Source organism: Pezoporus occidentalis, unplaced genomic scaffold, assembly GCF_034315485.1.
Source record: "Pezoporus occidentalis ecotype Australia unplaced genomic scaffold, CSIRO_AGI_Poc_V1 ctg3, whole genome shotgun sequence".
Lineage (NCBI taxonomy): Eukaryota > Metazoa > Chordata > Aves > Psittaciformes > Psittacidae > Pezoporus > Pezoporus occidentalis.
Genome location: NW_026914940.1, coordinates 21416016 through 21432644, shown reverse-complemented (window position 1 = coordinate 21432644; position 16629 = coordinate 21416016). Strand labels below are relative to the sequence as shown.

At 44.9% G+C, this 16629-nt stretch overlaps 1 protein-coding gene across 1 annotated transcript; it reads left to right on the top strand.

The window, feature by feature from the left end:
* The first annotated feature begins 12449 nt into the window (after nt 1-12449).
* On the top strand, nt 12450-16423 carry KCNS2 (potassium voltage-gated channel modifier subfamily S member 2). The gene is made up of 2 exons (XM_062627331.1): nt 12450-12566; nt 13262-16423. Exon 2 carries the CDS (start codon nt 13299-13301, stop codon nt 14730-14732), a length of 1434 nt encoding a protein of 477 aa, XP_062483315.1. The 5' UTR covers nt 12450-12566; nt 13262-13298; the 3' UTR covers nt 14733-16423.
* The last annotated feature ends 206 nt before the right edge of the window (nt 16424-16629 follow it).

The window sequence follows — 16629 nt, the reverse complement described above, 5'->3', positions numbered from 1 at the left end:
CTGCCATCAATTGTCAGGAAAATATGCACTAACAAATACTTGAGGTTTTTTGATCTAATGTGATGGAATATGATTTAATGTGATAGAACAACTGAGGCTAGCAGGCACCTGTGGGAAGCCTCTGGTCAATCCCCTGCCCAAAGTAAAGTCATGCTGTCCATGACAGTGTTCAGTCAGGTTTTGAATATCTCCAAGGTTGGAGATGTGATTGTCTAGTAGAGTTTTGAATATCCGCAGGGATTGAGACTCCACAACCTCTCTGGGCTACCTGTGCCAGTGTATGACCACCACTTCAATTGACTATTGAAGAAGTCTTATGTTCTAATGGACTTCCCTGTGCTTCAATTTGTTCCTATTGCCTCTAGTCCTATCGCTGGGCAACACTGAGAAGAGCCTGGCTCCATCTTCTTTGTACTTCTTTACCTATTCAGGTATTTTATACACATTATTTAGATCCCCTGGAGCCTTCTTTTCTCCAGCCCCAGCCCTCATTTTCTCTCCTTATACACCATATGCTCCAGCCCCTTAAATATCTATATGGTTCTTAACTGAAATCACTTTAGTTATGTCCGTATCTCTTGCACTGGGAAGCCTAGACCTAGCAGACTGCACCCCTTCAGAAGAGAGACGATTCTTATTCTGCGCCCATATGTACAGAAAATCAGCAGCTTCCCTTCTGGGAAATATTTCGCCTCTTCCATGTGTTTAATTCTTCACAGGTAGAGAGTTGGAAGTCATTCTGAGAGTCACCTGGTGAGATATATTCCCTTGGAAAACAAAAGGCCAAAGCAACATACCTGCATTGAAGGTAGGCATACCAACTGCTCATAGCTTTTCTAAAGTTAGCTTTAACAAGTAGTCACAGCAATGTAGTCATAGTGACATGGATTTCAGTAGAGAACAGCTGTACAGTTTTGGGAATGTATATAAATTGCCAACCTCTGCTGAAGTCCGTCCTGGCCTGTCTTATTCTATCATTAACCGTAAGTACCAGAGGACAGCTAGTGTGAGAATGCTTCTCTGCACAGTATTTGCATGTTGATTGGGCTATGTAAGCAAAAACCTTGTGTCTTATTTCTCTTGGGATGACCTATAATCTTGGGCCAGCTTCCAGAAAATCTCCATGTCCTATACAGAGAAACCTTACCACTGTTGCTCCTCCGTCTTTGCCAAGTTGTGTCTCTGACACAAATCTACGCAGGTTAACACAGGAATTTAGTTAGGGGAATTTGATCTGTAGATAAGAGAAGGTTTCCTGGCTTTGTTGTTTGGCTACCTTGCAACAAGAATACCTATCTAGAGAGTGTTTCCTGTTACTAAAGGCATCGTTGAGGAATGTTTAATTCTTAGCAGAACTGCAATTCTTGTTCTACACAATCCAGATGATATAAATAAATAAACCATGAAATGTTCAGAGAAGACAAATCACCAGTCCATCAAAATGCCTGATAAATGAGTTCAACAGACTGGACCACAGACATATTCAATGAATCATCATCACAAAGAGTAAATAAATTCAGATTAAGCAAAACTTGATTGAATCATGCTGAAGTTTGGCACTTAACAAAATAGATCAGTCTGAAGTCTCACATTAGGAACACATAATCTCTTAAGATTTATGAGTGTTACTGCTCGCCACATATGTTTCTAGGTTACTGTTTGCTGTGTTGAGAACTGGATGCTCTGAGTGTACAAAGGTTTGCCTGCTTTTACACATTTCAGTCTCCAAGATACTAGTCTCCTTGTTCCCTTCTTTGGGGTACAGAACAAAGTTTCACAGCTGTAAAATTCCTGATTGCTTCCTTTCTCCCAGTAAAATTTCCAGTTTCTCCCAGATTGTTTTTGGTTCCATCTGATCATTCAATACTTTTTGCTAAGCAATTTGTAGCATGCTGTGATATAGCCAAAATGCAAATGGACTGAAAGCTGAACTCAGTCACTCTGGTTCAGCCATTGGAAAGAATCCTCAGCTTTTTAAATTTAGTAACAGTGTTCTCACACACTGGTCATTAATCTATTGATAGGTGGAGACTAGGAACAGCATATGTCCATGGAAATCTTTTAAACCACAAATCAGGGGAAGAAATAACCTTCCCGCTTTTTATCAATAATTATGTTTATTTAACATTTATATTATGGCAATAGCCAGAGGTCACAATCAGGGTGGAGATCCAGATGTGGTGACTGCCATGGAGATGGGAAGGTGAAGTTCTTTACAAAGCAAATTTTAAAATTATAACCACTTGAAAATCTGATGTCAAGTTGTCCCCAGGTGTAACAGCATAAAAAAACTCACATACCTTTATAACTAAGGATTTCTTTGTCCTGTAAATATTAGCTGGGGATAAGTTGGTATTATTAACCTTATTATACTAAGAGGTATAATATGCAGCACAAGTTCCAGACTTGAACGGCAATCATATTTTAAAAAAAAACTTAAAACAACAAATCAGGATTTACCATCAGCATCATGGATTGTGGGTCAACATTGTCAAAAGCTGATACTTAAATAACCTGAGTGTTATCACACAAACAGCAAAGCCTTATGTCTTTATCCAAGCAACTGGGTGTATTTTCGTCTGGAAATACTGATCTTCCTCATGCTCCCTATCCCATATTTTACTAAAGGAAGTAACACCACTTTGGAGGGCCCGAACGGCTATGTCCCAAGAGGTTACAATAAGGCTAGAATATGTCTGAATTTTAGGTATGATGTTCAGTGCAAGCCAAAGTGTGTTCCACATAAATACCCTTTACAGAAGCAAACAAATAATTATAATTAAAAAAAAAACCACAGAGAAAATTATTTTTGTATCAAAGTCCTGTTCTAACATCTAAAAGTGCTGGTGAATACCATACAAGCAGTGCATACACACACATGCATACATACATGGATGCACATGCACAAATAGTGTTTCTCATGTTATGACTGGACTCTGAAATAAGACTGTTCATGGGTTGCTGTGAAATACAAAATATGCACTCAAGCAAACATGCCCTTGGTAAACCTCATGCTCCAGCCCATCCATAGCGCAGACAGATCTGCTTTAGAAGGCAGCTTCTGCTGGCTGCAGGACATTGGTCAGTCAGATGCTCTTTTGATACTCTCTTATTGACTTGGTCTCCATGATGCTAAGTTAACCCTTTAAATTAACCCCAACAATACTGAGAAGGGAGAGCACTGCTGTTTTCCCCACTGCTACACCTGGGAGAAGGACGGTTGAAGTACATCTTAGTGCACATTTTGTCCTAGGAAGTGCAGAGAAACAACCTGTAAAACCTGCATCTATGTCAAGCTCTCTCTAGAAAATATGGCACAAGGTGGACATACAAAAGAAAGCATGGCTATCCCGTGCACTTGGCAGGGGGGCACCAGGAAACACAAATGGGAGAACAAGAGACAGTGGAGCAGATCAGAAAGGAAAAAGGACCCACATACCAGTGGCACAGCACCACTGCATCGCAGTTATTTCCAGACACAGCAGCAAGACATCTGCTCTACTTGTGGCAGATTGTATGAGTCACAAATAGGATTTCACAGCCAGCGGCAAACTTGTGAGCCATAAAACCCACTCCCTTCAATTACAAAGTGATCACCTCCCAGGGATGTTGCAAGGCTTGATCAACTGATATTTATAAAGCGCTTTGAGATCCTGAGATGAAAGTCATTATAAAAGGCTACAGATTTTTCATAATGTTCATAGACCACCTGCTCAGACCAGAAGCATTCACTTTTAACATGCCTTGAGCCAGCTACCAATCTGATATCTCCACAGGAATTTCCTAAAACAGATGTGGCTGTCACATTTAATCTCTCTTTTACTAGGAACTCTGAGAAAAAGGAACTCCTGGAAAAGGAAATAAAACAAATTGCATTAAAACTGATGGTGAGAAGAAGCCCCATAATTCTGTTCCCACAGCTCATGGATTCTCCATCTGTACCTTTCAGAAAGCTGCCATAGTGACTAACTGCAAGCTTCACAAATTAGACCTGACCTAGATTCAGTGACGTCTTTGATCAGCAGCTGGTTAGTGTAATATTCCAACTGCAGCAAAGTTCAGAAATGCTCCACAAAGCAGCCATTTGAAAAGAAAAACAAATGAAATGGAAATCAGGTTTTCCTGTGCTCACATGCTGGCCCTCACTTGACTTCATACCAAATGAGTCAGTCAGCGAGCAGAATGGTGAAGTTTAAACTACTGCTGTATTCTCATAATTCCATAGTACCCACTCTTGAAAACAATTACTTCATTATTTCCTCTTACTTCTTATTATAGGAATAACAAATGCTCTCCAGGAGAGCAAAGAAAAGCATGATTGTGAAAACCAGAGGTGGTTACAATTAAGCATATCATCGCTAAGTGTTTTCTTGAACTGAAGTTAAAAAATTTGAAGCTTAAAATCATGTTAGCTAAGGATAAAACAGTTCAGAGGCATTTTTTTATAATCTGATCGGAACCATATGAAACTCTTCAGATTATGTATCTGGACTGGCATCCCTTCAGAATAAGGTTTCCCATGATGTTTTGGACTTTCTGCATTGTGTATAGAAAATGAGCACAGATGTCCCAACGTGTTTCAGAAACTTTAAAACCTTTTGTTCCACAATAGCAGTGGGAAACATTAATTAGAATCTTATTTAGTGATTTAAAAAAAAAAAAAGGCTTGTTCTTGTTTTAAAGATAATCCAAAAATATCAAAGTGAATCAAACGCAAAGGAAATAGTTTCTTGGCCATTCATACGCTAGTGAGAGATCTCTTAACAACCAGAATATATTTGGAGGCATGTAAGAATGCACACACTCTCAATCAGACCCTCAGATAGGCATGTCCAGCTATTAGCATAACTTACAGCCCAAACCGCCTTTGAGATACATTTCAGGAAAGCTACTATTATTGCAAAGTTACAATGGAAGATGCAGAGAAGGACTGTAGCTCAGTCTTAGTATGTTCAGAGGAGGTGGAGGGTGCTCTCCCCTTCAAAAAATGAGGCATAAGCACTATGTAGGTTATGAAGAAGTTTTAAAATTCCTTTTGATGTGTGGGCAGTTATTAAAGAATAAATGGTTAAAGTTGATTGTGTGTTTTCCACTAAGCAGAACTTTTTATAAAGCAAAACCCTATAGCAGTCACAGTAATGTTTCTGCACAAAAATACTTCTCTTTGTGCTCTAGTTTGTTACAAACAGAAGTTGGTTAAACCACAGGTGATACCATTACAGAATCATACGAATCATACTTTGCTGGCATCACGTAATGGTCGTGTATCTCCCAGGTAGTGCCTTTCCAGGCAATTTCCTACAGATGTCTCACACGAGAGATATTTACCTTAAATTGCCAGCTGGCGAGCTCTGCATGTGGTGGTTTATGAGGCAATGGTGAATGGTCCACACATACTGGGAGAGAGCACAGCACCTGTTTGGCTAAGCTTCAGGAAACTGGTTGGGTATGATGTGCCTCTCACTCCTTACCTTTTGGCAATGCTGGGCAGTGAGGATATACCTGTGCTGCAAGCTTAGAACCAGTCTTTTTCAGGTTCATGCTGTTATTTCTTTAGTCATCCAAGATCCTTAAGCTTCTTCACATTCAGGCTGACTTCAGAGGCAAACTGATCTTTTCTTGATGGAGTGACTTGATGGTCCTCTATGGTCAGTGCTGGGTCTTAATACTTACATTAGCTTTCTGAAATCTTTCCACTCAAATCTCAGACCTCAGCCAACGATTAAGTAGAGCTTTCTCCCAAGACAGAATATGGCTGCAGACACCAGATACTGCAGCATCAAGTTGTTTGGGCAGCCAATGAGGGGTGACAGCAGCAACACAGCCACAGAAAGCTGATAGAGCATCTTCTGCTCTGCCCCTCCAGAAACACCTTCGGGAGGTGCAGGGAATGTTGCTGGTATGCCTACCTTCCATTTCTTGTGTTTGTTTGTTTTATCTCATTCACTGATCTAGCCGGATGTTAAGGTTTTCAGTTGTAAAACAAATACATTTGGGTAGATGAAGTATAACTTTCTCTTATGCTTCCCTAATTTTTTTTTTTTTTTATTAAGTAAAGATTCTCATGATTCCAACATCTACCTGGCTCACTGCAGACTAGCCTCATGCTGTGTGAATGCTGGCCATGAAATGATCAGTCTGTCCTTGCCAATATCCCTAGTGATGAAGTTGGGCAGCAAAAGACAATGGCAGGCTGCCTGGCTGGACACTCCTGCAGAGCACCTGAGACAGGCCAGGCAGCACAGTGTGCTGGTGCTGTTTGCGCTAACAGGGTGTTAAGGGCGGTAGGGCAGGTCTCATGGCAGGATATATGCTGTATGGTATGACTATATGGATAAGAAGAATTGGATACCCATCAGAAACTCATCCAAAGAGTTGGGAGGGGGATTCACTGGATAAAGAAATTGTGTTCAGCAGCAGAAGCAGTCTCTTCTGGGTGAATTTCAATGTTGCTGCTGTTTATTTGAAACACAGGATTAGCAAAGGGTCTCCTAGCTCCAAACTTCCTCAAAAAAAGTCAGGAATTGCCAAGAAAGAAGGAGGTAATACTGACACACAGGTCGGGCAGTGGTGGTAACACTGGAGCTGGTCCATCATTGCAACACTGAACAATCCTGACTTGAAGCTTACTAACCTGTGTAAAGTATTGCGTGGCCCTTTGCTTCTCTAGGATGTTAGACCTATGACCTTGGGTCTCATAGCTTGAGAGGTTCCTCCTGTCCTTCGACATGCTCATTTCATAATCAAAATCAGTTTTCCTCCCTGATTTAAATAGATGTACGTTTGGAGGAGGTTCTCATGCTTTCTGAGTAAAATGTTTCCAAGTGAGGGTTGCTCCCCTGGGGTTTTTAATGGAGATGCCTGTGTCACAGATATATATCTATGAAAACAAGAAATTATCCTAATTATTCTTTTCAGAATAAGGGTCCCAGATTAGCTTTGGGTGAGCTATTTCTCACTTGCATATAGCAAGTAGTATTTTCCCTGTCTTCTTTAAAAGTGCAAAAAGAAAAACTGAGACAAAGCACTGCACCATCTAAGCATGAGACATGTTCTCAGTGAGAGCAAATCAGCTGAGAATATATCTAATCTGGGGATCTGCCCAGAGGAGCTGCGCTGTAGCTGGGTTTCCCATGGCTTTGTTTTCTAGACACAGAAGTGTGAGAAGTCTAAGGGAAGAAACACATGGCTAAGTTCCAAATTCAAGTGAAATAGCCTTTAGATGCTCCAAGTCAGCTGACAGACAGCACAAAGCTAGGCTTTCTTGCCACAATTTAAAACTAATAGCTATGACCTGGATCCAAGCAAGATCCTCTTTCTCCTCATCTGCACTCAAGCAAATATCAAAGAGGTCATGCTCTTACTGACTGCACCAGTAATGATGGGAAAGTGACCACTGAACTGTATTGAGTCACCATCATATATCCAAAACTACAGCTCTGAAACCCCTTCTTTCCCATTGCTTATTGCTACTGAAAATGCTTACTCCTGTAGCATCCAAAAGAAATATAGTTCTCAGAGTCAGCATAAACAAAATCAAGGTAGTGGAGCTGATCAAGCAGGTCACTTCAAAAGCACAAGCCCAAGTAAAATGCTCATGTAAGCATACACACTGCAGGCTCCTCTAATACGTTGACAGTGGGGTCTGTAATGTGATTTATTTCACCCATCTCAGCCACCAGTTTCCAGCAGGGGACAGAAGGCTGAAATTCTGCAATCTATACTAAGCCAGTCACAATTATCTAATAATCCTTTTTTTCTTTGCACTCCGTGACTCTGGGATATGGTGGTTTAATCAAGGGAGACAACGCTCCCCGCAGAGCTTGCAAGAGTAAATTATTATCATGTGTCCCTCATAGTTTAGAAACAGGTAGAGCAAGCACAACAGTGACTAAGCAGGTCAACTCACAACAAAAGGCATAATAGTGCAGTCATCACAGTAAAATTTCATTGCTCATGCAATCGGTGCACCACAAAAGATCAGTATTTGTCACTCTGTTGAGCTGCTGTCAGCCAAAACTAAATGTTATTTCATGTTCAGTCCATGGTTCAGTTTCTTTAGCTGCCAGATGGCCTTTCTGTGGTCCACTAGAGTTCCACTCCATCACAGTATGAAAACAGAAAGTTCTTGTCAGACACTGCTATCACTGCCTTGTAAACTTCTAGCTTAGTAAAGTGTTTGACCCTCCCCCACTTTATACTGCAAATGGCACAAGAGCTTGTGCAAAGCCTTTGCCTCCTAAGAAAAGCAGACATGTCAGTCAGGGCACTTACAGAAGGAGCATTCATGGCACTTCTGCCTGCAGTTATGGGAAGTTTGAGAACAGGTGAAAGATCATGTAGCAGGTCTAATTTCAGCTTTACCTTGCTGACATGAAGGGGTAAGAACAAAGCATGTTTAGAAAGGTTCCTCCTCTGCAATATTCTCTCCCAGTCAGGGTTCTGTCAAATTTAGGCTGTACTCAGATCATCTGGATAAATATCCCAGAGAGGGACGTAGCCTTTATGAATTTGTTTAAACACATTTTCAACTCACTCATTCTTTTAGACTTGGCAGTATTTTGCAACCATCCTTTTTCAGTATTTAAACGAGCATTATGTGCAAAGTGTTTTTATTTCTTTTAAACATATTCACCAATTGGCCACAGTCAATATTTGAGGCAGTAGGAATGCTGTCATGAAAGGATCTCAGCTTCACTCCCAGCCTGTAAGGCTTGGCAAACTAAAACAGACCGTATCTATTGATCTTAAACTAACACATTAGGACTCCAAGATTATCCAGTCCATCTGGAATAAAAGGAGATAGTCAACAAGACTGTACATTTGAATCTGGCTCCAGGGCCAGAAGGCGACGTTCCAGTAAATATTAAGTTCAGACCGCAGTTCCACCTTCAGCTTAATAGATAGCTGTGTCCTCAAGTCCAAAGTGAATCTATCCACCATTCAAGTGGAAGTGCCAATAAAACCACTGACTTAGGTCCCATATCTTCCTTTAGACCCTATTTAATATTAAACGTCATTATTACATTCAATATTGATTATCACATGCAATTATTACATTCAATATTGATTATCACATGCAATATTAATTATTATATTCCATATTCAACATTCAACTTCATTAACACTGTAGAAGTAGCAGCAGTCATAGCAGGTTTTCTTCCACAGCTGACAACATATCTAAGCTGTTGTGCTTGCGGAACAGAGTCCCTCAGCAGCATTAAACTCACTGCAGGGTAGTGCAGCTGCTGCAGTGGTGGCACCGCCAAGAGGGACCAGACAGGAGAGGTAGCCCGAGGACTACCTGGGCTAGGCTGCTGCCTAAGGCTGCTCCTTAGGCAGCAGCCTCCTACATCAAGTCGGTCACTAGCACAATGATTAATTCCACATTTCCTCACAGTTCAGGTCACCACAAGCCCAAAGCAGGGTTTACAGTCAAGCACTCTGCAGTTAGTTTATGTATCCAGACCCAGACCAGCCCTGATGGGCACATGTACATACCAAGAGTGTTTTTACACAGTGCTGGCTACTTCTCATCTTCCTTAAATGAAATCGTACCAAGAGAAAAAGCCGTCTCTCTCTCACAGTCTCAGAGTCAACAACTCTAACCAGCAAACCTAAAGTTAATTGAGCTTTTGTAACACCACCTCAGGGTAATACGAGTCACTCATTTATCAACCCCCTCCAACAGGCAATTTTTCACACTTCCTTAATTCCCAGCCCACCCCAGCACTCCTCCTGCATTCTCCCCGGTCTTAGAAGTGTCCACAGGTCAGTGGAGACACAGTGTTGGTATATGTTTATTCAATTTATTATTAGTGCATCCCAAAATTTGCTGTTACCTGACACATCACAAGCTCTTAGTGCAGAATTGACATATCTGATTCCTTTTGACATATCAAAGCAGATCTTTTGCCTTGGATTCCACCAGCAATAGTGCATCCACAGCAATTCATCCTGTACTTACTGCTGGGCAAGACAAAAGCACTAGATCAGCACCAGACCTGCCGTGTATCTGTGGAGCAGAGTGCAGAAGCACTCAGGTGTATTTGGATTACTATCTTCGGTGCTGGAACCATTTTAGCCTTATTAGCAAAATTCTCTGGCTGAGCCAATTAGCCCTAATTACAGAGGCAGTTGTATTTGACTAGGGGGAGTTGTATCCTCACACAGCAATATTACTTTGCTGTTTATCTCCAGTATCTCCACATAAACTTCACTGTGCCTCTTAATGAGAAAATACATGTTAGAAAAGTGACCAGTGTTTTTTCCAGGGTACGGATAAGAGCAGAGATGGGTGAGTATGAGGCTGCCTACAATCCTTTTTCTTAGCCAAGTGGCTTAGAAGATAAGAACAATGTATAAAAGCTTGAAAATCCTCTAAATGTATCTTCACTTAGTTTCCTCCAAAGCAGCAGTAGGGAAAAAATATCTACTCTAAGAAAGAGAAGTAATGCAATTTTTTTTTTACAAATTTTCTGATGATGTTTCAGTATGTTTAAAGCCCTGACTAGATACCTGGGGTAGCACAGAGCTGGTGAAAGCACACAGACACCACCTGAACGCACCACCAGCAGCAGCTAACGATTCCTTGCATCATCACTAAGGAACATGAGAGATTTTTGTTCTAACAGTGAGTGGGAAATCACAGCAGAGAAGTCCTGTGAGCCCTGGGGAACAGGGAGGGGGCATCGAACTCAGAAATACCAACGTGAAGGTTCCCAGTCCTGTGTCCTGCCATCTCTTACCCCAGGCATTAAAAGCCAGCATCCCCAGTGAGTGTTTTGCCAGCAGAGCCCTGAGAGGAGGAAGCTGTCACAAACGAACCTAACAGCTAGGCTGCCAGTGGGAAGCGTGAGAGCTGCCTTTCTGGAGATGAAAAGCTGCTGTTACAGGAAAAGGCGCAAGTCCCCACTGCATTTGTGAAGCCTTCTCCCTGCTATGTGCAGTGTCTCTCCCCTGTGCACCCCTTCCCAGGAGGAAAAGAGCTGTGGGGACTGAACTGAGCGGCAGCAGCACTTTCCCTGCCCAGGAGGTCAGCCTGGTGTGCATAGTTCAGTGTGGAGTCAACGTCCTGTGAGGTGCCACTGGTCGTCTGGTGAACACACCGAGACCCAGAGCCTTGACCCAGGGCATGTGCCACAAAGGGAGAGCCATGCTGAAGGACCAAGGGGGAAAGAGAGGCAGAAGGCACTCACCATCAAGAAAGCAAGGCAAAAGCAAGCACCACCCAAGAAAAAGCATGCAGGGGCAGCATCTGGAGCTTGTTTGAGGAACAAGCCGAAGGGGATGCATAGAGCTGGAATGCTCTGCCAGGGCTGGGGAAAGCAAGCAAGCCTTCGTTCCCCCCACCTCCGAATCCTGCAAAGCATCAACATCAGTCCACTTCCAGGAGCTGGACTCCGCATGTGTGGGATCATGAGTGAGCGCTGGTCATAAGCAGCTGGCAGGACGTGATGTGGGTTAGCCCGGTACAAAGCACCTATGCTCTGCAGGGACTGCCACCACTTCCCATAGCTGCCAGGACCAGCCTTAACCCCAGGGAAACTCGGCCTCCCGCCGGGCTCAGCAGGAGGAGGGAGATTACTTCACAGCCGCCTCCAGCGTGGGCAGACACGCTGCCATGGGTGACCATGTAATTAGGCATTACTCCACATGCCAGGGCGGAAACTGCCCCGCCAGGAGCAGCGGTACGGGGCGGCCAAGCCCCTCCGCTCGAGGTGCAGCGGGCGAGGATTATTCCTCCCGGCATCGCTGGGCAGGGCCGTGTGGGGAGGGCGCCGGAGGGTCGGCGGGCAGCCCCGGCGCGCAGCGCCGCTTCCCCAGCACTGCTTGTTCTGACGGGTCCTCAGCCCCGCGGGGGCACCCCCGGCCCCACAGCGTGGCGGCAGCCCTACCCGGGGCCCTGCCCGCGCTGCCGCCGGCAGGGTGAGGGGGCAGCGGGCGGGGTGCGGGGCTGTAGGCGGGCGGCCCCCCTCGGGAAGTTGTGCCGCTCGGGGCCGGCGTGAGGCAGGATCGCGGGGGGGAGGAAGCCCCGGTTTGCGGCGCCGCTGCCGTGCCCGCACAGCGCCGGTGCGCGGGGGCAGGAGCGAGAGCGAGGAGCGGAGGCACCGCCGACACAGCGGCTCCGCCGGGCCGCCCCTCCTCAGCCGGGCAGCGCGACCACCGGCCCCCAGACGCGCGCCCGCCTTCCCGCCGTGCGGCTGCCCGGCTCCGCGCCGCCGTTCCGCGCTGCAGCCCCCGACCGCCCGGCGGGGTCTGTCTGGGGGAACGTGGGAGCGGCGGGGCGGGCGGCAGCCGCGGGGGTCGTCGCCATGACGAGTGCGCGTGCCGCCGCCTCCCGCCGCTGAGCGGGGCGGCGCGCGGCCGCTGTCCCTTCAGCACCGCACCCCCACAGCCACCGGTACCCGCGCAGGTACCGCCACCGGCAGCCCACCCGTACCGGCACCCCACCGGCAGCGGCAGCGAGGCGAGCCCTGGCGGCCCCCGCGGGCGGCGGCGATGGCGGGCAGGGACCGGGGGCAGCAGGGCGCGCCGGCGGGGGGCCGCGGCCGCTGAGAGAGCAGGTAGGGCGGGAGCGGCGGGGCGCGGGGAGGGGCGGCTCCCCGCCGAGGGGCCCGAGAGGGGCGGAGGCGGCGGCGCCCCCGGGGCAGATGGGGCCAGGGCCGGGGCTCCGGCCGCTGGGGCGCGGCTGGGCGAGCAACGCGGGGGGGGGGGGAGCCCGGCCCCGAGTGGCGGCAGCCTAGGGACGGGGGTGTTGGTGTGGTGGGGCGGGAGGGGGGAAAGGTCCGGGTGGAGCCGCTCGCACAAAGGCCGTGGGTAATGGGGGGGTCGTAGGAGCGACAGCCGCAGCCCAGGTGAAAGGTACGGGGAGGGACTGGAGCCTGCAGCGGGAACAAAGGAGCCGCCCTCAGTGTCTTCAGTGGGAGGTGGGAGAAAAGAAAAACGAGGGGAAGGGAGGAAAGAGGGGAAAGGGAGAAAAATGGGGAAAGAGGGAAAGAAAGAGAGAGAAAAGGAAGACAGTAAGAAAGGAAGTAAAAGAAAAAAATGAAAAAAGTAAAAGAGAAAGAAATAGAAAAGAGAGAAAAAGAGAGAGAGAAAGAAAGAGAAAGAAAGAAAAAGAAAAGAAAGAAAGAAAAAGAAAGAGAGAGAAAGAAAAAGAAAGAAAGAGAAAGAAAAAGAGAAAGAGAAGCAGGCATCAATATGTGAACATCCTGTAGATTTGCTCATCTTGCCGATGTACTGTGTAATTTCATCCTAGGTTTTCGTTCCCTGTACACCTCTGGAAGGAGCTCACTATGACAGGGCAGAATCTGAAGGCTTTATCTGAAGCGAATTTTGAAGACAATGAGATCAGCATCAACGTTGGAGGCTTTAAGAAAAAGATGAGATCCAACACATTATTAAGGTTCCCCGAGACCAGGCTGGGCAAACTGCTGAGCTGCCACTCAAAGGAGTCAATCCTGGAGCTCTGTGATGACTATGATGACACCAAGAACGAATTTTATTTTGACAGGAACCCTGAGCTTTTTCCTTACGTGCTACATTTTTATAACACTGGCAAGCTCCATGTGATGGGTGAACTCTGTGTGTTTTCTTTCAGCCAGGAGATTGAATACTGGGGAATCAATGAATTCTTTATAGACTCCTGCTGCAGTTACAGCTACCATGGGAGGAAAATGGAGCCAGACCAAGAGAAATGGGAGGAACAAAGTGACCAGGAAAGCACCACATCTTCTTTTGATGAGATTTTGGCATTCTACAATGATGCCTCTAAATTTGATAAACAGCCATTTGGAAACATCAGAAGGCAGCTCTGGCTTGCTTTGGATAATCCTGGGTACTCAGTCTTAAGCCGTATCTTCAGTGTCCTTTCCATAGTGGTGGTGCTGGGCTCCATCGTGACCATGTGCCTGAACAGCCTCCCAGACTTTCAGATAGTTGACAGCAACGGGAACCCTGAGGAAGACCCTCGCTTTGAAATCGTGGAACATTTTGGTATTGCATGGTTCACTTTCGAACTGGTGGCGAGATTTGCAGTAGCTCCTGACTTTTTAAAGTTTTTCAAGCATGCCCTGAATTTGATTGACCTAATGTCTATCCTTCCATTTTATATCACTTTAATTGTCAACTTGGTGGTGGAAAGTAGTCCAACTTTAGCAAATTTAGGCAGGGTTGCACAAGTCCTGAGACTCATGAGGATCTTTCGCATCTTAAAGCTTGCTAGACACTCCACAGGTCTCAGGTCCCTTGGAGCCACCCTGAAGTATAGCTACAGAGAGGTGGGGCTTCTTCTACTTTACCTCTCTGTCGGCATCTCCATTTTCTCAGTAGTGGCTTACACCATTGAGAAAGAAGAGAATGAGGGGTTAGCCACCATCCCTGCTTGTTGGTGGTGGGCTACCGTAAGCATGACCACAGTTGGCTACGGGGATGTTGTGCCAGGGACCACTGCTGGCAAGTTGACAGCATCTGCATGCATCCTAGCTGGTATCCTAGTGGTAGTGCTTCCTATTACACTGATCTTCAATAAATTCTCCCACTTTTATAGGCGTCAGAAGCAGTTAGAGAGTGCCATGAGAAGCTGTGATTTTGGTGATGGCATGAAAGAAGTTCCATCCGTCAACTTGAGGGACTACTATGCTTATAAAGTTAAGTCCCTTATGGCCAGTCTTACCAATATGAGCAGGAGTACCCCCAGTGAGCTGAGCCTGAACGATTCACTGCATTAGTGTACAAGTTTGACAGCAGTTTGCATGAGAGCTATCAAGAGCTATGTTTGTAAATGTTTTCCTATTTGTCTTTTTTTTTTCCTAGAGGATAGTGTTGCTGACACTGCACTAACTTTGCACTTGAGAAACTAAAGACATTTCTATTGCAAGTTGACATTTTGCACATATTCATCCTGTTGCATCGGTACTAAATGCTGACTTTTCCATACAAATGTTACCACTTCCATGACATTAGTGCTGGTGGTATAGTGATGATCTGTTGGTTTGTGCATTTCCTCATCTGAGCACAGAAATGAGCGTACTGAAGTGGAATAAAGATTCTCAGTTGTGACTCGAGTAATGAAAACATCACCCATCACCTGTACTGGTATCTGTACTAGTGCAGGACTTCCATACGTTTTATAGCAGTTTGAAACAATCACCTGTGAATCACTGACACAGGAACACTCTTCCACATCTTTCTGACTGGTAATTCTGATCGTCACGTGTCTGAAAAGACCTCTGAGCTTCACCTTTCAGTGGAAGTTTGCTTACCCTTGAGCATGTGTGTTAAAAACTGAGTGTTCTTGTTCTGAAATGTTTTGTATGGTAATATTTTTCAGAAGCTCCTAAGCAAAGACCTACCTCTGCTTCCAAGATTAGGTCAGTAATGAGCCCTCTGAAGAAGCCCACCCTTCATTTTCAGATACCTACGTGTTGAAAGACTACATTTCCACAGGTGACTCTAGGTATGGAGGCCAATGACGACATCTCAGGTTCCCATTTCCAGAAGTGATCTGCACACAGCTTGGTTCCAGTGAAGCTGAAGATATGCTGTATTTCAGTCTGTCAAAATGGTTCTGAGATTAGACATACAAAACCGTGGGTTTTCAACAATTAGAAGCTCCAATTAAAATCTTGGATTTGTTTAATGAGGCGAAATATTCCCACATGAACAGTAAGGCAGCATTTTAGGAACTGACATTCATATACTGCAAAAAGACTAATTATAAAGATGCCATATGTGATGTTGAGCTATAAAATCTAATTTTATCAGGAAAGCTTGAAAGCAGGTGTTGATAGCAGACAACTCCATTAAGCTCTCTGCCAAGGAAACTCTAAGGAAAAAAAAAAAACAACCCTGTAAGTCACATTTTCCCTCAGAAAGGAATTCACAACTTACAGCTAAGGAAGAGTACAAGGACTTAAGAAAGGAACAGATAAAGAGAAAGAGCTCAATACTGCACTCACTGTGGGCAGATCCTCCTACCTGCTTCTGTGATGTAGACAATTTAAGTCCTTTCAAGGGCTGGCCTGTACTTTTTTCTTTATATAAAAAAAAAGACATGAGAGAGCAGATGATCTGGGCTTCCAAGAGTAATCATGAATCTGCATAAACTTCTTTTCTGAGTGCTCAGTCTCTCCCCTTATGCAATTGTACAGAGATTAAACACTTGTGGCTGACAGGCAGAAACCACTGCTTTCCTCTCTTTATACTTCTAGGCATCTGTGATAGAAAACAAACTACTGTCACTCTGGGGGAAGAACAGGATTTCTTTTCAGATCCTGCTGCTTTTTCACTCCATTTATTACATATAACATTCCAATTAATTATTTTTAATCTTTTTTTCCAGTTTTCCTTGTGAAGACTGGAGAGCTTTAGAAAATAAATTCACACTGGTTGAAGAGAAATTAAAATACTAAAGCTAAAATTGTCATGTTTGGAAGCCTGTGTTTGTATACTGCAACAAGGAGTGGCCCAACTGGCAAAATAAAGCACGAATCCCCTGAATAGGGGGAATCCCTTATTTAGGCTTGCTGACCCTGAAAATCAAAGAGTCATCTGCACGGCCCTGAAGGTAGACCTAGATAATCCAAACTAATTGTCCAAACTCTAAAGATTTTGCTAGTGTTTTCA

Excerpts from the sequence above, each read along its gene's own strand:
- KCNS2 (XM_062627331.1), top strand. The coding sequence starts at position 13,299 with ATGACAGGGCAGAATCTGAAGGCTTTATCTGAAGCGAATTTTGAAGAC.